The following is a 24,029-nucleotide window of genomic DNA, read 5'->3' as shown; positions in this document are numbered from 1 at the left end:
TCCATTGTCAATTGTTGGAAAGACCCACATGATTCACTAATATCCTTTAGGGAAGGAAATGGCCATCCTCACCTGGTCTGGCCTTCACGCGAGTCCAGTCCCACAGCAGTGTGGTTGACTCTTAGGGTTGGGCGACAAATGTTGACCTAGCTTGCAACATTCTCCCTCAGTGATTGAATGTTTAAAAATTCTACCTGACTACAAGGTCCATGTGATTAATTTAACCATGGAGATGAGTTCATGAGGGAGCTCAAAGAAAGTTATTGTAGCATCGGTTTGCAGCAGGTTTTCTCATAATCTCCGAATCTCTCTGTCTCAGTCTAAGGGAATCTGACAGAGAGTAAGCAGAGAGGTAAAGGCAGTAAGTCTCTGATTCAATACATGGGCAAGAGTGGGAGCTTGTGCCAGGAGGAAAGAAACCAGATTTTTGAAGATTAATGTGATTCAAAAGATTGACTGAATTTTGGTCAAAGAGAAGAATCTCCAGTTTAATCACATCATAAAGACCAGGTTAACGATTAAAAGCTAAAGTAAATAAAAACAGAAATTGCTAGAAAAGCTCAACTAGTCTCACTGTACTAAACAGTACTGAAGTAGTTCTTAAAGAGTCACTGGATCTGAAATATTAACTCTGCTTTCAGAATAGATGTTGACAGACCTTGAGTTTTTTCCAGCAATTTCTGATTTTGTTTGCGATTTCCAGCATCTGCAGTTTTGTTTCGGTAATGAGAAGAAAAGACAAGTAATAAGCTCTCAAGTTATGAATCACTTTGGATTGTTCCCAGAGAATGGAGCACCTAATCGAGAGGCAGAGCAGTAAAACCATGGGAGGGGGATTTTTATTTCTAGTGTTAAACGTACAAGCCTTTTCTCAGTAAGTTGCCTATCAAAACAGTATTTATTCAATGTTGCTTTTAGTTTGTGTTACAATTGAACCTTAAAATGCAAAATTTTATCACATGATCCTTCCAAGCCACAGTGGAAGCTTGAACATCTTTTAAGTAAGAAGCTTAAAAACAAAATACTGATGATTCATTAAGTTACCCATGAAGGACAACAGCAGCTTCAATTACCCAAAGTACCAGGAGGAGTCATTAACATTAGACTCAACATTGTTGCATTTGGCAAATATTTAAATACCAAATGCCATACAATGACTTTGGGTAGTTCACATTTGGAGTTAAGAGTTGTACAGCACAGAAACAGAACCTTTGGTCCAAATTGTCCTTGCCAGATATCCTAAATTAATCTCGGCAGTATTTGGCCCATATTGCTCTAAACCCTTCCAATTCATGTACCCACCAGATGCTTTTTAAATGTTGTAATTGTATCCACTCACACCAGTTCCTCTGGCAGCTCATTCCATACACGCACCGCTGTGTGTGTGAAAAAGTTGTCCTTTAGGCCCCTTTTAAATCTTTCCACTTTCACCTTAAAAGGAGATATCAGACTTGATTGAATTAGCCTCCTATGCTATCCTGTCAGATATCCATTAATCTCAATGGCATTACTTCATTATTCAGTGCTTGCATAGCCAGCTGTAACTGATGAAGAATAATAATGACACAATCTATTGAAATAAGACAACCAAGACAGACTCAAATATAAAAACTCATGATTTTTTATGTATTACATATAGCACACAACTACGGTTTACAGTGCTCAACTAAAGACAGTTCAAAAAGCACTTATTATAAAAGCTCAAGATGTTTAAAAAAAATTCTAAACCTTTACACATTTTCTTTTAAATTTTGGAAGTAAGAATACATTTTAATGGCAACACCCAGCCTGTAGATGGGAGCACAGGTTTTGGAAATTAGTTCATCGTGGTGCTAAAGCATTGAGAAAGGAAAACAGCTTGATCAGTAAGACAGCTCGGTACTTACGTTGAAAACAGAATAGGTCCAATGACCCATGGTTTTCGCCCAGAAGGGGGTGGAAATTGAGCTCAACATGTATTGAGGAGGACGGTGACCTAGCGTGTGATTTGAACTCATCAGGATGAGGTACATTAGTATGTTTCTGGCACGCAGTAGAAGCATGTCTTATCAGAGAAGATACAGTCAAGAGTAATGGACAGCTGAAGCAGGGAGCGAGGAGTGGTGGTGGGGGGAGGGGTGGCAACTGAGGAGGCAGATATAGTAAAGGTCCCCCTACTCAGCTCCAACAACACACACTGCTATTTGCGAGTTTGACATTTTCTATTCCCTTAGCTGCCATCTCCATGATCTGTTAGCCAGAAGAAACAAGTCAATTATTTATTGCATGCAGTTGAGCTGCATCCAAATTCTGATCGCAGAGGTGAAAAAACAAGTACAATTAGACTTGAAGAAACAGTGTCAGAGACCTATCTTGGATTATGAGGCACACATTTACTTGACTTGGATTTACAAGTTCTGATTCAGCGGCAGCTTGGATTGGTGGAACAAGCTTGAAGAATTGAACGGCCTCCTTATGTACCTGTTCAATTTCTCACCGACTGCCCAAACAATTTAATCTATTTGCTCAGTAAATAACCCAGGGTTTAGCAAGGTGGACTCAGAGCTGCATCCAAACCAAATCTTTGTATCTAAAATGTAGCATGAATTTGGAAGAACGAGAGTTTATCTTATCGAAACATATAATCCTGAGAGTATGTGCCTTGTCAGATTCCGAGAGAATGTTTGGTGTTGCAAACAATTAGAGGGGGTCAATTTAAAACGGAAATGAGGAGACATTTCTTCAGCCAGAGTGTGGTGGGCCTGTGGAATTCACTGCCACGGAGCGCAATGGAGGCTGGGACGTTAAATGTCTTCAAGGAAGAGATTGATAGATTCTTAACCTTGCAAGGAATTAAGGGTTATGGGGAGAGTGCGGGTAAGTGGTGTTAAAATGCCCATTAGTCGTGATTGAATGGCCGAGTGGACTCAATGGGCCAAATGGCCTTACTTCCACTCCTATTTCTTATCTTATAGTGTTGCACGGGTGTCCAGAACGGATTTAAAAATAAAGGCTGTCCCTTTTAAGGCTGATACAAGGAGGATTTGTTTTCGCTCAGAGGGTTGGTCAGCCTGGAGTTTCTACTCCAACAGCAATATATTCTGTGAGAGTTTAACAGATTTTGGATCAAAAATGGATTTTGGGGAATAGGCAGGAAAGTGGAATTGTGGTCGCAATCGGATCACAATCGGAACGGCCTACTCCTATTCTCATTTCAGTTGATCGCAGTTATAAAGAGGCCAGCCAGTTGTTTCAGCAAGGTGCACTGCAGTGCAATCAGGCTAAACCAAACCAAGCAGATTGTGTGCTTACAAAGGGATATCCTAGAACTGGACTGTTTTACATTTCCATCCAAACATTCAGAACTGCCCAGCCTGGTCAGATTTCATATGTTAAAACTATCAGCTCGTCATTGGCAAGATAGACATTCTTTAAAAGAAATATTTTATGGGAATGTGAGCAACGCTGTCAACGGCAGCATTGGTTGTCCATCCATAAGTGCCTCTGAATTCTTGAACTGCTATAATCCACGGGGTGTAGATGGAGGAGTTGTAGGGATTTGATCCAGACACAGTGAAGGAACAGCAATGAGGCAGCACAGGCAGGTCCATGTCAGAGGTGAGCTAACTCATCCCTACAATTAAACTGGGTGAAAATAAAATAAATCACACCACTTCAAAAGAAACATCTTTAAATAGTATTTAACCCTTTAAATGTGTTTGGGGAGGGTAATTTTGATAGCAAATAATTGACAATGTGAATATTTAATAGCTCCATGCATATTTTCCATTTCGTCAGAGGAGGCATATGAGAAGGAATAGTTAAAATTTACTTAGTAACCTTCATGATTTTAATAAGGACATGTCACAACACAACTAGGTCCATGTTGTGATTCAGTTAGCAATACACCAAATACTATTTTATTCTAGTAATGGATAGTTAGCTGTACAACAAGTCTCACTGAATACTTACAACTGCCTGCCCTGAGTATCAAAATAATTTATGATTTCTTAACGATAGGAACATAGAAAAGAGAAGCAAGAATCAGCCATTCCGATCCTTGATCCAAAATTCTAGATCTTCTACCTCAGCACCATTTTCGTGCACAATCCCCACATCCCTTAATATCTTAATCTATTGATCCCGGTCGTGAATAGATTCAATGACTGAATCTTCACAGCTCGCTGGGGTAGAGAATTTCAAAGATTCAACTTCTCCAAGTGAAGAAATTCCTCCTTATTTCAGTCCTCAATGTCCTACCCTTTTCTTCTGACATTGTGTGTCCTGATTGGACGTATTGGATGGTATGGTGGCTCAGTGGTTAGCACCCGGGTTTGATTCTACCCACGAATGGAGTTTTGCACATTCCCAGTGTCTGCGCAGGTTTCCTTTGGGGAACCTGGATTTCCCTCCCACAGTCCACAGATGTGCAGGTTAGGCAGATTGGCCATGCTAAATTCACCCGTAGTGTCCAGGGATGTGCAGGCTAGGTGGATTAGCCACGGGAAATGTGGGGTTACAGGGATAGGATAGGGAGTGGGTCTGGTGGGGGAATTCTCTTCAGAGGGTCGGTTTGGACATGTAGGACCAAATGGCATGCTTCCACACTGTAAGGATTTGATGTTTCTAAATTCCCCCACAACCCCACACCAACAACAGCCAGGATGGGAGGTGCTTCCTGAATTTAATCCATTGAGGTCTGGAAGAGTTTTTATATGACAACTGCAGAACTACTGCAAAGCAACTCTCAGCTCACACTACAGCCTGCAACCTAATGGAAAAACAATAAAGCACGGTTATATTAAAAGGCACCGTGTAAAGGCAAATTGTCAGTGAATATTTCAAACCTTGTTCAGAATGTCTCAGCCAATTTGACAAAAATCACCAGTTTTGTTGTGCAACTTTAAACTAAGATACAGATGCACAATTACTGGCTTAAGCACAAACTCTCCATGCAGAGAAACTTTCTCAACAATAAGCATACTTGACAAGAGATGGCACTTATTAATGAAGAGCAGATACACAGTGGCCTCAAAGACATCATTATCCTACAGAAAAGAACTGAAAAATGGAGCAAAGTAAGGGAATGGTGTTATGTACCTTCCAACAACAACTTGTATTTGTAGAGTACCTTTGTGGGAGAATGTCCTAAGGTGCTCAAGGAAAGATTAAGCCTAAATGTTTGAAGCTATTATCCGTAATGAACTCAGTCCCGAACTGAAAACTCAACTATAGAATAATTTCAAAAAATTCTGGAGAAACTGAACAAATTTGGCAGCATGTATGGTGAGAAAAACAAAGTTAACATTTTGAATCCAATATGGCTCTTCTTTTGAAGATGTTCACTTCCAATGAGCAGGTAATTTCCATCTATTACTAAAAACACTATTTTAATGCTGTCTGGTTAATGCAATAAAATGTTCATACAAAGAAACTACTAGAGCAATAATGAGGTTTTAAAATTAAATGGAAGAAGTAGTTTCCAGTGGCAGGTGGGTAGGAAATCTGAGGACCCACGGATTGTAAATGAACCAGGATTTTAAAAAAAATACAGTTCGAGAGAAAACTGCCCAAAAGCACATGGAAGTAAATTCAATAAATATCAAAGGGGAGTTTTTTTTGCAGGGAGTTAGAAAAAGGGTAGGACTGGAATAGCTCAACAAAATATACCAATCTTAACACAGAGCATCCAGACTCACTTCCTTCGACAGCACCTTCTGAACCTGCAATCTCCACCATCTAAGGGACAAGGGCAGCAGAGATATGGGAACACCGCTACTTGCAATTCCTCTCCAGACCATATGCCACCCTGATTTAGAAGTATAGCGCCATTCCTTCAGTGTCACGAGGACACAATCCTGGAAGTCCCTCCCAAACAGTACTGTGAAGGCTCCTTTGCCAATTGGACTACAGTGGTTCAGGAAGATGACAAACTCACTAGCTTCTCCAGGCAATTAGGAATGGATGTAGTGCTGACCTAGCCAGCAATGCCCACGATCTGTGAGTGAATAAGTAAAATCAAGAACAATTACGTAGGTACCTGTCAAGTTGTTCAGGAAAGGAAAGGTAGAGTTAAGATGTAATGGATAAAGAGACAAAACTTTGCAAGGTTTTGCTAGTCTAAAGCAAAAATGAGGTGGTGTTAAACCCTATGATCCTGTATGAGGCAGTCTATGCATAGAATCAACTTTGAAAGAGAACAATTAATCACAAAACATTACATCCCTTATAAGCTGTGCTCAAAGCAAGGGATTCATATGAGTGTACCGACAATAAAAAAAACCATGGAAGAATTAAATGGAGTTAATGCACCAAGGACAGAATGGGAACTGCTGTGAAACACAAGAGATGCTGCATTTTCAATTGTATAAAATAATTCAATTGAAATAGAAAGGTAACTGCAAACATAATGGATAGCTGAGCACCTAAAAGTTCAAGGTAGGTTTGGCACCTGTGAATCTGGGCTTCCATTGGAACACTGCAGTTTCTTTGTTTCAGTGGGCAACTAAGCAGTTACATATTACCAACTTTTTTTTATTCCAGATTCACAACTCTAAAACAAAATTTGTGACATACATCTTGTTTAAACATTACAGACTTACAAAATGACATGTACCCGTGATAACATTTAGACTTCAGTGTAAGATGATCCAGCGCTTGCTTTCTCATTTGGTGTTGAAGTGGTCCCACGTAGGTGCCAGTCAGTCCATAATCTCTATGGTAAATCGCAATCTTCCCACTACGCCCTGCAGTATGTGTCTTGACAGTTCAAAACCAGGCTTTCACCCCACTCAACAATAATTACAATACTATGGGAAAGGGTACAGAACACACGTGTTCCTCCACAGCCAAGTCTTTATGTACAATATATTATTCAGTTTTCTGGTATTCTTCCAGTTCCAACAATCCACAAAGATCAAAGGCCTGGCATGATATAAGCAATGTTATCCAGAGTATGGGCCTGGGTGGATAAACAAAAATATCATCAGAAAGCAGTTTCTGTAACTCGAGAGGACAATCTGATCTTAGTCCAACTAATACTATGCAAATTCCACCTCCCGTCAGTCTTTCTTGGACAAGGAAGATGGTTAGAGGGAAGAACACAACCGAAAGGGCACTGTTTCAACCAACATGATATACATGTGGCAGAACTTGCAGTCAACAGCCTACTTCAGCAAATCTCTATAAACATCAGCAAATAGAACTCCTGACAAAAAACATCTCCCCATAAAAGCAGGGTGAAACACAGCAAGTATATATTTTTTTAAATCCAGAGGACTGCGGATACTGGAAACACCAAATCAGAACTGAAATTGCTGGAGAAACTCAGCAGGTCTGGCAGCATCTGTGGGAGAAGGCAGAGTTAATGAAGAAGTTCTCAAAAAAAGGTCACTGGACCTGAAATGTTGACTTTGCTTTCTCTCAACAGATGCTGCGGAGTTTTTGAATAGCTTTACAAATTCTGTGCCCACAATTATTCTCCATATATGATAGAAGGAGAGAGTTAACCTTGTGGCTGAGGAATAACGTGCATGGGGGTTTAATAGTATCTTGGACTATGGATAATACTTTGCTTGGGATCTGTTATGATGCACTTGCTATGGTCATCAAATCAAAACTTGAACCTGAAACTTCAAATGTAGGGAAGCTATCACCGTGCACAACGCCTTAAGGCCAAGAAATACTGTCATAGTCAAAAAACAAAGGATCTTGCTCTTCTTCATTGTCCAATGCCCCCTGTATTTATCTACACAGGACCAAGTAAAGCCTTTCAGTCAAAACTGTCTGCCAACAGTCAATTACTAGGCTTAGAAATGAGTAACATCTGATATACAGAAGGCAAGTCAATTTGTTGCACCATACCAAATAGAAAACCATGGTTCCCACTGATATTTAAATCAGTAAAAGAAAACACAGAAAACCGAGCTGGTCTGAATCACAAAACAAAAACAAACCTCAGCAATCCAGCATCCAAAGCCAAGATAATGCCACATCAGCAACAGAGTGTTTACTGACACCGACTGATGTGCTCTCTGTGGCAGAACAAACAGACTCACTCTGAAACACTAAAGCCACCCAGTATTTAAAATGGAGAGAGATAACGAAAGTAACTTACATCCTACGATTTCCAGAAAATGCTTAAGTATCAGTACTTAGTAACAGCACCCTTGCAAAATCACAAAGAAATTAGGTAGTCACTTTTTTGTTTGTGAAAAGGAAATCATGTCTGACCAAATCATTTTTTGAGAGTATAACAACCAAAACATATTCTGTTTTCCAAAGTGATTAATGTCACACTTGTTCACATTTCAATCCATCTGTCACCTTCTTACCCGCTCACTTAACCTGTCTACCTCTCATTGCAGCTGTCTATCTGTGTCCTCTTGACAGTTCACATTACCACCATGCTTTGCAAACTTGAACACGAACTTCAGCCTCATCATTTAAATACGTGACATGGACCGTAGAAGCTAGTATTAAAGCGCAGATCCTGTGGGATTCCACTAGTTCCACACAGTTATCCTAGCCTCTGCTGTCTGTCCATCAAGTGCTCCTCAACATTATCTTCCAATCTCATCAGTCTTAATCCTGTGTAACAACCCGTTGTGTGAAAATTCAGATAAACCAGATTCTCCATTATCACCTTTTTGAAAGTTACCATTGAACCTGTTTTAACCGCCTTTTCATAATAACGCAGTGTTGACAAAAAGGATTTTCCTCATTCCTAAGCGGTTTCCCAATTACCTGAGCTGGGTCTTCTAATTGTCAGTCTATCTGCCACTAAAAAAGATTTTCTGTCATTATGATAAGAGAAACAGTCTTCTATTCGCTTAGTAACACAGAACGTGAGCACTGCTGAGAAAAAGAAATGAAATTGAAGTTTTTCATTTTGCATTCATTATGAATAACAAAGATGAAAAGGTTCAAACAACTGAAGTGTGTTATTTATGTGTTTGTCCCAATATGCGCATGATGAAAAGCTTTGATTGCAGGTCTCCCTTTGCCCTCATCAGAAAGATTTGCTTTGATTTGTTAGTGTCACATGTACCTAGGTACAGCGAAGAGTTTTGTTTTGCGTGCAGTACAGACAGATCATATCTGAAAATGTGTTGTAGCAACACATTTTCAGCTCTGATCTCCAGCATCTGCAGTCCTCACTTTCTCCAGACAGATCATACCATTCAAAGTGCATAACGGTACTAGAACAAATAGACAAATACAACGTTACGGCTGCAGAGAAGGTGTACAAACAGAGAGGTCAACATTAAATTTGAGTGGTCCATTCAGAAGTGAGAACTTGGGATAATCCTGGCTTGTAAATATTAGGTTAAATTCTACAGGACCAAGCACGGTCTTAGCTCACTTGCGATCAGGAGACTTAGAGTACAGAGAGGCATCAGCCTCAGATTATTCACTCATTGTCAAATCTCCTTGGAAGGCAAGATACTAATTCTGATGTAAAATTGGAGCAAGGCAGTAAGGGAAATACTTTACCAGGACTTCTTTTGGACACCCATTGAGACATTCAACCTGTGCAGTGAGGCAAGTTAAAGGACCGAGTGCACAGATGATGGAATCCAGCAGGACAGAGAGACTCCCAGACACTGCCACCATCCCCTAGAAACAAGAATGAGACATTTTACTCTAACCAATCTTTTAATGCAAGGCAAAAGTATGACTCTGTTATATATAATTCTAGCCATAACCTTTTAAAAAAAAAATCATGCTTCGATACCATGCATCATTGGAGCTACTAGGGCCAGGAAGGTCCCAGATTTGATTTCCTGGGCATTAATCCCAATGAGGGTGGAGCTCGGAGAAACTACAATGATTTCAAAATTATTGTACTGAAGAACTGTTTGCAATGCCAGCTCCCAATTAGAGTCATAGGGCACAGAAACAGACTGCTCAGTCTAACTTGCCCATGCCAACTAGACATTAGCCCATATCCCTCTAAACGCTTCCTATTCATGCACCTATCCAGATAGCTTTGTCATGGACCAAGCCAGGCCCCCTCAAAACATTTCAAGAAAGTAGCCTAGATCCTAACTTAGCTAGTTGTTTTAAGCAGATGTAATACAGATATTCCAGGAGTGATGCAGCTGGTCAAACCACTTAGTTTTAAACAGAATAGAATTTATTTACAAGATTACCAAATGAAACAAAAAAAAAGAACGAAATACTGAATAATGTAACATCCCAGAACTCAACAAAATTATCCCATCTTAATAATACTGTTTCAAATATTTGCAACAATCCCCATAACACCCCTTGGTACAAAAGGTAAAATCAAACACAGGGTTTTACAGGAGAGAGTGAGAGTGAGTGAGAGTGAGAGAGATTAGCATGGACCTGCTTCTTTGGGTCACAACTGCCTGACTGCTTTCAGTGAGCAGCCAGACTGCCAAAAAACCAAATCAAACCAGAGAAAAGCTGAGCTGGGAGAACTAGCCACTCCCCTTTTATTGTACAGGTGTTTTTTTTTAAAGAAAGCCTTTCTGCCTGAGGCAGTATCTGTTAGCTACAATCAAACTGGTACCAAAACCCATTCAAGCCTGGACTTTATGGAACCTGTGTTTTTATGACCTCTTGAAAAAAAAAGAATATAACCCCTTGTTAAAGAAGCTGTATCACCACAGTTTTTAAACATAATTGTACCAGCTTAAATCTTTCCCATCCCACCTTAAACCTATGCCCTCTAGTTTTGGACTCCCCTAGCCTGGGACAAAGACTATGGCTATTTATCTTATTCACGTCCCTCAATAATTTTATAAATTTCTATAAAGTTGCCCTTCAACCTCCGACACTTCAGTGAAAAATGTCTCAGCCTACTCCTTGTTATAACTCAAACCCTCCAGTACCAGCAATATCCTTGTAAATCTTTCCTGGAACCTCTCTTGTGCATTAGCTTGTTTCCTCAAATTAAAAAAAAAAATTTTTTTAAAAAATGGAACATTTCAAAATCACCCCCCAAATAGATTTTTCAACAGAAGAAATATCCAGTGACCAGCACTGGGCAGTGTGTCCGTACTTCAGGTGAACACAGGACCAGATGACTGTGTGTTTGGTCAAACAGCATTAAAATATAGATATTAGGTGAGGATAATGACAAGACACATTTTAAAATTGTATGGTTAAAACAGTTTTCTTTTTAACTTTCTGCCAGATACATAGTAATGCTCCCTTGACTCCAACAGCAGGCTTCAGGTGGGCTCATAGAAACACTGTGTGTTGCCTTGGCACAACCATCAGCTCAAGGTTTCCTCCCAGTGACAACACAGAAAGCTCTCTCTGGCTTTAAGTTTGATGAGGAACTTTACAGCCAGCAGACAATACAGCTGAGCTTCACTCAAGGCAGAGTCCTGAAGATTAAAGGATACCGTCTATCACATTGTAAAACCAAATGTCTTCGTTCTCTCAAAAACCTGACTAACCTGGGAGACCTGCTAAAGTTCATAAGGCAAGGGTAATATCAACAAGACAAGATTGATATTCACAAATTGTGAAATGAGTCCACATTTTACTTTTAAAGTATACATGTTAATAGAATTTTATAGCCATAAGAGGCCATTCAGTCTAACTGGTTCATGCCAGTGGCAACCTTCCACACTGTAAGTAATCTAATCTAATCTAATCTAAATGTTAGTGGGCAGCACGGTGGCACACTGCTGCCTCACAGCACCAGAGATCCGGGTTCAATTCCCACCTCAGGCTGTGTGGAGTTTGCACATTCACCCCGTGTCTGCGTGGGTTTCCTCTGGGTGCTCTGGTTTCCTCCCACAGTTTAAAAATGTGCAGGTTAGGTGAATTGACCATGCTAAATTGCCCATAGTGTTAGGTGAAGGGGCAAGTGTAGGGGAATGAGTCTGGTGTGGGTTGCGCTTTGGCGGGTCAGTGTGGACTTGTTGGGCCGAAGGGCCTGTTTCCACATTGTAAGTAATCTAATCTAAAAAGTAGTCCAAAACCTTTCCACCTTACCATATCAGCACATCCTCCTATTCCTTTCTCCCTCAGCTCTTTACTTAAATATATTGAAGTAGAAAGGTGTTTAGAGGAGGAGGGCTTTTGCATCATTGCACAGGTACACAATCCTTTACCCAAAACTGTTGGGGCCAGATGGTTTTCAGAATTCGGAACTTTTTGGATTTTGGAGTAAGTGACAGTTTAACAGCGATATTAAAAAAATCTTACTGAACAGCAGACACACCTGTGAGTACTACGAGCCCCGAGACAGAACTGATGCCTGCCAGTGCTGGGCCATGCCACCACTTCACGTCGGAGTGAATGTAGGTTGAATGAGTATGGATTTGGGTTAACTGTTTGCATGGCAAACAACATTGTTATGGAGGAAACAAAAACTTCAGATTTCGGAGCTTTTTGGATTTTATATAAAGCATTGTGTACCTGTACAATTTCATTTCAGGCAGGGAGAAAGGTTTTAGTTATAAATCTTTGAAATTGCCAGTCTAAATAACTTGACCACTGCAGGGCAAAATTAAAATTTCTATTTAAATTTGGTGTTCTGGGCAAACATTAAAGTATGGGGGGGTAATTTGGAAACTCCCTTTTATCTTCCAGTAAAATAATGTCAGATTTATCTTGCAGTTAATTTTTCTCCTGTATTTAAGGGAATTGTCCAACATTTCTTTTTACCAGTTTCACATTAACATCTCACCTCAGTTTCTTGCAATCGGTGACCTATGAGACTCAATGATTCACCCAGAAGCTGCAAGTGGGCTGCAACATCAATTGGATCGATCTCTGGCATTTTAATGGGGGAAGAGGAGTGACTGCTTCCTCCCAATCCCAGCAAATGGGTTGATTTCTTGTGTGATGATGCCACACTGGATAGAGACGAAGAATTTTGTCTGCCTGAAATACAGAGGAGAATAAAAGAGGAGAAAATCATAGAATTTGTTCATAGCAAGTGACAGACAGGCTTCAGAAGGCACCTTCCAGTCTATCCAGACTCTCTCTCGCAATTCCAACATCTTTTGTTTACAATGTATACATCTGGGAAATTCCTCTCTCCTCTTGAAGTCTCACCATTCAGCCCTTGCTGTTGTTCTTCTGTTAGATCATGGTTGATCAGACCTCAACTCCGTTTACCTACAATATTCCAAAGTCTTGCCAAACAAAAACTTACTAAATTCAGTACTGAACTTTGTGAATTGCCTCCAGAATCCAAAGCTTTTTGGGAGTTCAAGTTTCAGATTTTTCACTACCCTTTGTTTCAAAAAAATGTCTCCTGATATCATTCCAAATGGTCTTGGTCTAATCACAGGATAATGCAACCTTGTTATGGACTTCCCTAACAGAGAAAATAGTTTCTCAAGATCTACTCTAGATCTCAATTAGGTCACCTCAAAACCTGGTAAGTTCCAGAAATACAAGTTCGTGGAACCTGACCTCATTATTAAGACCTTCCAGCTCTGGTGTCCTTTTGATGAACTGTAACATATCCCGTAACAGGCAGTAGGTAAATATCTTTTCCAAGGTCTCCTGAAGGCATTTCTCCAGATAGGGACAACCAAAAAGTCTGTCCAACTGCTCACTAAAGAGAGTTACAGGATAAACGACTAGACAAAAAAGCATAAAGGCCAAGCCTTCTCAAGCTTCATAGTTGAAATACCATAGCCAATTTTCCTGCCCTCATACGGTGAATTCTATTGAGACTTCTGGAAGGGTGCAGAGGAAGGTCATTAGATTCATTCCTAAAGAATCTCAGTTATCGAGAGAAGCACTGCACACTTTGGACAAGAATAAACTTAGGGGCAATTTAACAGAGCTTTAGAAGATGAAGTGTGTGTTGAAGTTGACTGTTTGTTTCCACTAAATATGGAAGAGCAGGGGTCATACCGAGGTGGTGCAAGCACAAATTGGGATTAGATGTTAAGAGGTGCTCCCCATCCGACAAGAACAGTGACTCTGGCTGGAACAAATCACCTCAGCAGCAGCAGTGTGCACCATTTACAAGATGCACTGCAAGAACTCAGCAAGGCTCCTCTGACAGAATCCTCTAAACCCACAACCTCTTACCACCTAGAAGGACGAATACAGCAGTTACATGGGAACACTACCATCTGCAAATTCACTTCCAAGCGATACACCACACTGATGTGGAACTATAGTGCCATTCCTTCACTGCCATTGGGTCAAAATCTGAGAACTCCCCTCCCTAACAGCAGTGCCTGTGTACCTACACCACATGGGACTTCAGCAATTCAAAAAGGCAGTTCACCGACCCTTTCTCAAGGGCAATTAAGGGTGGACAATAAATGCTAGCCTATTCAGCACCCACATCGTGAATTAATTTTTAAAAACGCTTGTACATAAAGAATGATGATGCACAGAATGGGGGTGGTGGTGACCATTTTAGAGAAGGTGGGGACAGGGAGAATTCCCCAGATTGTTTTGTCTAATTGGTTTGGGATTTAATCTGTTTTCCCAAGAAACTACCTGGCCTCCAGCTGGGGTGGACAGTGAATAAATTGAGATTGTAGCTGTGGAGGGGCATGCTGGAGCAGACTGTGGTTCGGTCCCTGTTTATCATTATTCATGTAGAATTGCTCTCTGGTAAGAATACCTTTCTGTTTAGTAGCTGTCTCTTCCAATAAGTCAGTCAGTTTCCGCTTCACTGTCATGGCCTCCGCTTTGTTCTGCTTGTGCTGCAGGTATTGGCACTTTTGCTTCCAGACCTACAATTACAAAGAAAATCTCACATTCCCTGCAGTGGGATAAATTTAAGATCAGTTCTCATAATTAAGAACAGCTTGAGAATAAATCTTTGCAAAACCCACTAACAGGAAAGTGTTGAAGTCGACATTATTGAAAATTGCAATCCCCCTTAAAATTTAATTAGATTAGATTACTTACAGTGTGGAAACAGGCCCGTCAGCCCAACAAGTCCACACCGACCCGCTGAAGCGCAATCCACCCATACCCCTACATTTACCCCTTACCTAACACTACGGGCAATTTAGCATGGCCAATTCACCTGACCTGCACATCTTTGGACTGTGAGAGGAAACCGAAGCACCCGGAGGAAATCCACGCAGACACGGGGAGCACATGCAAACTCCACACAGTCAGTCAGAATTGAACCCGGTTCTCTGGCGCTGTGAGGCAGCAGTGCTATCCACTGTGCCACCGTGCCGCCCACCAAGGGTGCCTGTTTCTATCTGAAAGATGCCTGTTTCTATCTAAATGCATTGTTCAAGAGGCACTATTTACAGGAGGCAGTGATGTAGTGGTAATGTCACTGGACTGGACATCCAGAACCTCAGGTTAATGTTGTGAAGACATGGGTTTAGGTCCCACAGTAGCATGTGATAAAATTGGAATTCAATATAATCTTGAATTAAAATCTGGTCCCATCTAATTCAGTAATGTCTTTTAGGGCAAGAAATCTTCCATTCTTACCTGTCCAGTTTATATGTAATTCCAGACCTACAGCAAAGTGATTGACTCTTAACTGCCCTCTGAAGTAGCCTAGCAAGCACCAAGTTGTATCATACTTTTGAGAATCTAAACAAAGGAAAGAAACCAGACAGACTATCCAGCATCAACCCAAGTGTGCCAGCAAATGCAGCTGGTTGACCCGCAAAGTCTTCCTTCATTTCATATGGGAGCTGGTGGTAAAATTGGAAGAGCTATTCCACAGACTAATCAGAGCAACTGCCTGACACAGTCATACTTGTGGAATCATGCATTACACACCATCACAGCCAATACTATTCTATTCCTGGATATGCTCTGTCCCATTGGCCGGACAGACTAACAGAGGTGATGGCAAAATGATATGCAATCAGGGAGGAGTTACCCTGGAAGCCCTCAACATTGCCTCCATGCCCCATAAAAGTCTGATGGCATCATGTGAAACATGGACAAATAACTCCGCTGATTACCATCACCTTCCCTAAACTGATGAATTAGAACTCCTCCATGGTGCATGCCACTTGGAGAAAGTGGCAAGAGCACAGAAATGAGTTCTGAGCTTCACTGTTCATCCTTAAGAGTGACTCGGTATCAATGTGTTTGACTAAGCTGGCCAAATCCTAAAGTACATAACTACTAAAGTGGGTCTGTGGCAGGTGGCAAGGGAATGAGCAAAATGGGAAAATCTTCCCACCAATCTGTTTGTTGAAGATATGTCTGTTCATGACAGTATCATTTGAAGTAACCACTGCATAGTGGAAACCAAATCCTGTCTTCACAATGAGGATGCCCTCAATCATGTTGTGTAGCTGTATTATTGTGCTAAATGGAATTGATTTGGTACAGATTGAGCAACTCAAACTAGGTATTCTTGTGGGCCTATGGAATTACTTTAGTGAAGTATATGGGAGATGATGATGCCTAGTCTTAGAAGGAATGACAACTAGCTTTTAAATGGAGTTGGGTAAGGGATAACAGTCACCCAGAAGTCATAAGTAACTATAGTAATTAGCCACAAGGATTCAGATAGATGATACGTGGATTGCCAGTTCCCAAAATAAAATAGGAAGTGAGAATGAGAGAAGATTCAATGGAATGAGCCAGCAACTTCCTGGGAGTAGATCAGGAGTTTGAGGGAAGAACAGATACCACTACCAAAGTCTGCAAAACTTCAAGGATGAACACCCCCTTGACTCCAAACCACTGCAGTCCACTACCTCTGCTTCTCCATTCTACAGAACAGCTTTGGGATGGAAACAACTCAAGATCATAACAATTAAGAACAGGAGTGGGCTGTTCAGACCCTTAAGTCTGCTTTGCCATTCAAGATCATAGCGAATCTGATATTCTTTGCATCCACTTTCCTGCCCTTCCCCATAACCTTTGACATGCGTGAAAATGCATGTGAGTGTGCAAGTGAACAAGAATGCAAGACAGAGTGAGCAAGTACGAGAAAGCGAAAGACTTAAATATACACAAGAACTCTGCCTATAGCTTTCTGAGGCAAGCAGCTCCAAGAACTCTCAATCCTCAAGATAAGAAATTCCTCCTAACCTCATTTTAAATTGGTGTCCCTTTATTGCGAGACTATATTGTCTGAATCTAGACTCTCCCATGAGGGGAAATATCCTCACAGCATTTACTCCATCAAGCTCCTTAAGAATCAAATACGATGCAATGAGATTACCTCTCATTTTTCTGAACTCCAGTGAGTAAAATCAAGAAGTGTGGCACTGGAAGGTACAGGTCAGGCAGCAGCCAAGGAGCTGGCGAGTCAACGTTTCGAGCAAATTCCACCCCCCCACTTCCCGAAGGGCTTATGCCCAAAACGTCGACTCTCCTGCTTTTTGAATGCTGCGTGACCTGCTGTGCTTTTCCAGCACCACACTTTTCGACTCTGATCTCCAGCATCTGCAGTCCTCACTTTCTTCCAGTGAGTAGAATTCTAACCTGTTCAACCTTTGCTCAGAAGACAATCCCTCCATCTCAGGAATCATTCTAGTAAAACCTCTCTAAACCGTCTCCAATGAAATAATATCTTTTCTTAAATAAGGGGATCAAAACTGTTCTCAGTACTCCAGATGAGCCATAATTCTATTAGTTTTAAAATAGCAATGGAAATGATACACTGGATCCAACAGTTAAAGGTCAAAATGGACCAAGGCCGATTTTGACAGTATTACACAAGAATTTTCAAAAGTTGATTGGGGACACATATTTGCAGGTAAAAGGATGGCTCGAAAATGAGAAGCCTTCGAAAAGTTCGGCTATGACAGTGCTATGAAGAACGCAATGAGGGGTATAGGCTTCCTAAGCTCATAGATAATTTAAAACAAAAAGGTGTAAAGCCTGAATATACTCCCTGTTATTTGCAGAGGACAGATTCCTACTTTTGAACATACATCACTTCTAGCAATTATAAATGATCCACATTACAAGCTTGGCTAATTATTTTCAACTGGCTGTTGGTCAAGCTATTCCCCCCCCCCCCAACAGAAAAAAACAACTTCACTTTATTTACTATGTAATTTTTACAGCATAGCATTACATGCTAATGGCATACTGGCCTTCATAGTGACGGGAGTGGGGGGGGGGGGGGGGGAAGGAAAGGAGACAGAGATGGGCTGGGGGAATGTAGCTAGGAATGCGATAGGTGGACGTAGTTGGAGTTGGTGGAGATAAGTGGGAATGGAGGGTGGAGTGGATAGTTGGGAAGGAAGATGGACAGGTAGGATAGTTTAAGAGGGCAGTGCCGACTTGGATCTGGTATAAGTGAAGGGAGAGGAGATGAGGAAACTGGTGAAATCGACATTGACCAGCTGTGTTTTTGATTCTAAGAATAAAGAGTTAGCCATTCAGGACAGAGATGAGGAAGAACTTCTTCGCTCAGAGTTGTGAACCTATGGAGTTCTCTCACACAAGCAGCTTCTGAGGCCAGTTCATTAGATATATTCAAGGGGGGAGCTGGACGTGGCCCTTGTGGCTAAAGGGATCAAGGAGTATGGGGGGAAAAGCGGGAAAGGGATACTGAGGCTGTATGATCAGCCATGATCATATTGGATGGTGGTGCAGATTAGAAGGGCCGAATAGCCTACTCATGCACCTATTTTCTATGTTTCTCCAGACTTCAAGTGACCAAATGTTCGCATCACTGGTAACAATTTGTTGATTTTTTTTCCCCCTGTGCTCTGACCAAGGGTTTAAGATTATTCTTAAAGAGTGGCACTCATAACTAGACATAGGGTTCAGAATAATTTCATTTCTTGTAACTATTTATAAAGGTAATATGTTCCTTGTGGGTGGGGTATTAACAGTCTAATTTATCAAGTCAGCCTCAAAAACCTGTTTGTGCACAACCCTAATCTCTCATTTCCTGCATAAACTTTACAACTGCACCATTTACTTTATATTGACTCTCATTTCTTCGAAACTAAATACATCAGTTCACAGTTCAGTATTACATTTTATCTGCCTATTTCACCAATCTGCTGCCATCCTCCTCCCTGTTTACTATGTGGAAACTTTTAAATTATGCCTTATACTCCCAAGTCCAGGTGATTAATATACATTGAAAAGAGCAGTGCACCACATACAGACCCTGCAGAACCTTAGAAAGACCACTTCACATTTCCACACTACTTCAAACAACCACTCTCATTATTTTCTTCTTTGTCTCTTATTCATTTTGCTGCTGCAGTGCATTTAACTCCATTGTCTTTGCTAACAACTCTATTCAGCAGAAATGCCTTTTCAAAATCCATGCACGTACAATGTCTTGTTTTATTGAGTCATGATATGTCAGCATCGATGGCTTGGCCAGCATTTATTGCCCACCCATAAATGCCTTTGAGAAGAACATGGTGAGCCATTTTCTTGAACCACTGCAGTTCATTGGGGGGTGGGGGGGAAGCAATGTTGGAGACAGTGAATGTTTAAGATGTTGGAAGGGGTGCCAAGTTGAGTGCGACTGGAGCTGCCTCTCCAGCTAAGTGGAGCCTATTCCGTCACTTGTGCTTTGCAGAGGGCAGCCAGGCTTTTTTTCCTGATGAAGGGCTCCTGCCCAAAATGTCAATTTTCCTGCTCCTCGGATGCTGTCTGACCTGCTGTGCTTTTCCAGCACCACACTAATCTTGACTCTGATCTCCAGCATCTGCAGTCCTCACTTTCGCCTGGGGCTTTGGGCAGTCTAGTCCTGAGAAACTGGGCACAAAATGCTTTGCCTTTGATGACAGAAGACGACCATCAGCCCCTTGAGCCTGCTCAGCCATTCAATAAGCTCATGACATATTCCCAATAAATCTTGATTCATTGGGTTGGGATATCTGGTCAGCATGGATGGGTTGGACCAAAGGGTCTGTTTTCATGCTGTACATCTCTATGACTCTAAAAAGATTTGCCTCACAAGAATCTATCTACCTCAAGCATGTCAGACATGGTTTTCTATGACTCCTTGTTAACAACTTAGACCTTTTGATTGTGTCCACCTTTTCTACTGAAGCTATAGCCTCTTGAAAAGGGATGGATATAGATACGCCATGATACAATGAAAGGGCGAATGGTCTACTCCCGCTTCTATTTCTGTGCTACCTGATCTGACCCCACAATAATGATTGACTACAGAAAATCCTGCTGTCTAACTTCTCTTGCAGCAGTCAGAGCATTGGCAGAATACGATTTTAAAGGATTTGATGGGATAAATGTTCTGGTTTGTCAGGGAGAACAAAACCAGCATTCAGAAATAAAATACTGTCATAATTCCAGAAGGTGGCTAAAATGTGGAACAAGGAGTGGCTGCGGTGAAGAAAATTTAAAGGGAGAAAGGAACACAGAGTGAGATGAAGAGTGAAGGGATGTTCGGATGATACATCAACACTGACATGGAACAATTCAGATCCGTAACAGGTTTTCATAAATAATTTTCAGAAACATCAAAGGTATCATTGTATGTACAATCAAATAGTTAGTCTAACTTAGATCCAAATCAACTGATCATGCCTTGGCAAGCGTCATTCAGTACAGGTCGTTCTGCTATAATGCGCATTTCATCAAACCAAATTCGCTGTAATGTCATTGACAAACTGGGCATGCTGTTTCTAAAGCACGTACTTTTAAAATGTGTGTTGGCTGTAACATGATTACATCGCCAACACTTTAATTGCTGTTTGTAAAGCACAATTTTTCTATAATGTAGAGTTGTACAAGAACACAACCATTGATTATGGAAGAACTACCTGTACTGAAGCTTTCAGTGACAGTTGGAATATCACATGAAGTTAGATGCAGACTCATGATTGAAAATTAACATCTGGGCTCTAAGGGTCAGTGCTTCCTCAATGGAGAGAAGTGGGAAATCCATATGCTTAACATTTAGCGTAAATTAATAGACTTTCAGTGAGTTAAAGTATTCTCAATGTGTTGAGAAACAGCATCACAGGTCAAAAGGTTGTAAGATCAAGGTACTCTAGGATTTAAGAACGTAATCTGGCCCATGTAAGAAGGCATTAAAAATAGCATTACATTTTTGTGATACAATGCCAAAAATCTATTAACAGAATTTGAAGAAAACCAGAGTCCTCCCGATATACTGACCAATACTCTTCCCTCAAAATGTTAATGAGGCATACCCTTGTTTGACAACACATCAGCTTCAGACTGCAAACTCACTGGGCCATGGCATCAGTTAATTTTGTCTGATCACGCAAGAAAAATGTGTGTTGGTATGTCTGCTATATTTATCAGATGTCATTTGTTTGTTTTTGCTGTGTGTCAGATGGTACTGTCCTTTAGCTGATATCACGTACAGTTTAAACAATGATCAAATATACTTCAAAAATAAATGTTTGTTTGCAAAATTCTTTGGATTTTAGTGGATGTCAAAAAAAAAACTACACAAATGCAAGTTCCTTCTTTTAATAACAATACCATAAATCATTAACTTCTTTTAGCTTCACATTTATATATAGATGGGTGTCCATTTTGGAATAAAACTAGCATTGGACAATTTGGTTTGATTAATTCTGTGTGAACATTACCCAAGCTGTATGCAAAGTAACAGATGTGCTTAGTTTATAATAGGGGTGTTCCGAAAGGCTGGTCTGACAAACAACATACGAGTGGGCAATGCTTACCTGTTTCTCCTTGTCAGGAAGTTGTTTCCAGACTTCAGCTAACTTTTTGCTGAGCTCACCAAAATCTGTGATAAAGATAACGATCAGCAGTGATTCCAATTTACATTTAATCATAATGACATAACTGAGCAGACACTGCCTTGCTGATTTATTGAAGCGTGAGACTGATGATTAAGTTCACCGTAGTGTACCAATTCTCAACTTGGGATGCTCCAATAAAGTCAAAACCAATAAATTAAGGAACAACGTCAACATCTCTGCAATCAATCAGAGTTTTCCTTTATGATCTCAGCTTTCTTTATTCTCAAATTAGAATTTTATTGCTCAAATTCTGGTCTGTGTTTGCTGGATCAGTATTCCATCCAGTTTAATTTAGTATTAAAACAACAGTTTCAGTATAAAGTGCAGCATTAAGCAAGCAGTCTGTATTAATGAGACACAAAGCAGGAATGTGATGCTGGCTGCATTTCATTTCTAATGTGCCTCGTCAGTGCATTATCATGTTGGATGGCAATTTTGTCTGGATTTTTACAAATGACCTTCAGATATCAATGGAAGCTGACCACCCTCCAGCAGCTCTCCATTTATATCCTCCACACCTTAACATATTCAATTTGAAGATAGCCTAAACAGAGCACAAAATAATCATGTAATTATAACATAAAGCAGCACAGGTGGTCATTCAATGCATCACATACATCATAAAAAAAGCCAGTCATGTAATTCTAATCTCTGCCTTTTCTCTATGCTCTAAAAGTTTTTTTAAAAAATTGGTACCAGCAACTTCCTAGGCAAAAAATGATCCAAACCTCTCCACTCTGCCCCCAAAGCACCACAACAATTCATTCACATCTGGAGCTTTTGACCCTGTGTGTATTCGTCTAAGATGATGTCAAGCATGGGCCTTCCTTATTGCATTCACTACCAAATCCCATTTTGTATACTAACTATCAGTGGATTAATTGAAACAACTGGCTGAGATTTGTCAACCGGGGACACCAGAGATTAGATTACATTACATTACATTACAGTGTGGAACAGGCCCTTCGGCCCAACAAGTCCACACCGACCCGCCCAAGCACAGCCCACCCAGACCCATTCCCCTACATTTACCCCTTCACCTAACACTACGGGCAATTTAGCATGGCCAATTCACCTGACCTGCACATCTTTGGACTGTGGGAGGAAACCGGAGCACTCGGAGGAAACTCATGCAGACAGGGGGAGAATGTGCAAACTCCACACAGTCAGTCGCCTGAGGTGGGAATTGAACCCGGGTCTCTGGCGCTGTGAGGCAGTAGTGCGAACTACTGTGCCACCCACTTTTTTTAAACAAACATCCCAGACCCGTTTACTAGCATTTTTTTTTAAAAATGGGGTACACATGGCCAATTGAGGAGACACTTCATGGTTCTCAAAGAAAATTCTCATTCACAGCAAACATGGTTGATGTATCATTAAGGTTTTGAAAGAGACAACAGGGCTAATATAACTGGCAGAACAACCAGAGTGACAGAGGAAAACACAATGAAATTGCTTAAAATAATCTGGCCTTAAAGAATGATGAAGGCATCATCAACAGCAACTGGATAAGTATTTTAAGGAGACTTTTTGTTTTTAAAAACAAAGCTTTGGAGAAAGGGCACAAGCACAATGGGGTGATGGTCTCCTTTGTGCTGGAACATTCTATTATTTTATATATTGGTGATGTCAGCAATTTGAGCAGCTGTCAGTCACCTCTTCTGGAGTAAAGAGAAATATTCCTAAATGGTCTCTTAACTAGTTAAGGGCATTAGAGACAAGTGCCTGTCCCAATTTCTCCAGTTTCCAACATCAGGCACAAATACCATGAGAGTCCCTCGTCCTAAGCAAATAAGCACGCTGGCAATATGTATATGCAAAAAGAGACTTTCACCTATTCCTGGATGTTCAGCAACAATATTAATCCTGTACTCCTTGCAAAACAGCTGATAAGCGGACATATTCTTCTTTTTCTGTAAGAAATACAAAAATATAATTGCAAACGTGACTCCCAATCACTTTGGTACCTGTGCCAGCATCAAGCTATACAAACTGCTGCTTTGCAATGATAAATTTCAACACGTAGACAGGTTAATTGTGTTTTTTTTCCAATGATCATCTGTGACAAACATGTTGGAGGATGATGACGTTATACAATGATACATACAGTCATAGAATTATACAGCATGGAAACTCATCCATGCTGACCAGGTTTCCCAAACTAAACTAGTCCCATGTGCCTGCTTTTGGCCCACATCCCTTGAGAACGTCTGTATTGATGTACCTGTCCAAATGCCTTTTAAATATTGTAACTGAACCTGCCTCTACCACTTCCTCTGGTCACTCATTCCATAGGAATGCAGGAAAGATGTCTCTCAGGTCCCTTTTAAATCTTTGTCCTCTCAACTTAACCTACGTCCTATAATTTTGGACTCCCCCGTCCTGGGACCTTTACTATTCACT

At 40.7% G+C, this 24,029-nt stretch overlaps 1 protein-coding gene across 6 annotated transcripts in view; it reads right to left on the bottom strand.

Moving 5' to 3' along the window:
- Window positions 1-1,598: 1,598 nt before the first annotated feature.
- Window positions 1,599-24,029, bottom strand: part of hmgxb4a (HMG box domain containing 4a) — a 52,763-nt gene continuing 30,332 nt past the window's right edge. For all 6 annotated transcript variants that reach the window (XM_072588485.1, XM_072588488.1, XM_072588490.1 and 3 more), the window contains 6 exons: window positions 23,461-23,539; window positions 21,546-21,610; window positions 14,567-14,678; window positions 12,656-12,852; window positions 9,475-9,597; window positions 1,599-6,940 (listed from right to left, as the gene is read on the bottom strand). In XM_072588485.1, coding sequence (XP_072444586.1) covers window positions 6,896-6,940; window positions 9,475-9,597; window positions 12,656-12,852; window positions 14,567-14,678; window positions 21,546-21,610; window positions 23,461-23,539 — 621 coding nt within the window. In that variant the 3' untranslated portion in view covers window positions 1,599-6,895. The remainder of the gene's footprint in view (window positions 6,941-9,474; window positions 9,598-12,655; window positions 12,853-14,566; window positions 14,679-21,545; window positions 21,611-23,460; window positions 23,540-24,029) is intronic.

This window comes from Chiloscyllium punctatum, chromosome 18 (genome assembly GCF_047496795.1).
Source record: "Chiloscyllium punctatum isolate Juve2018m chromosome 18, sChiPun1.3, whole genome shotgun sequence".
NCBI classification, from domain to species: Eukaryota; Metazoa; Chordata; class Chondrichthyes; order Orectolobiformes; family Hemiscylliidae; genus Chiloscyllium; species Chiloscyllium punctatum.
The sequence above is the reverse complement of the archived record's forward strand: the minus strand, read 5'-3'. Positions and strand labels throughout refer to the sequence as shown.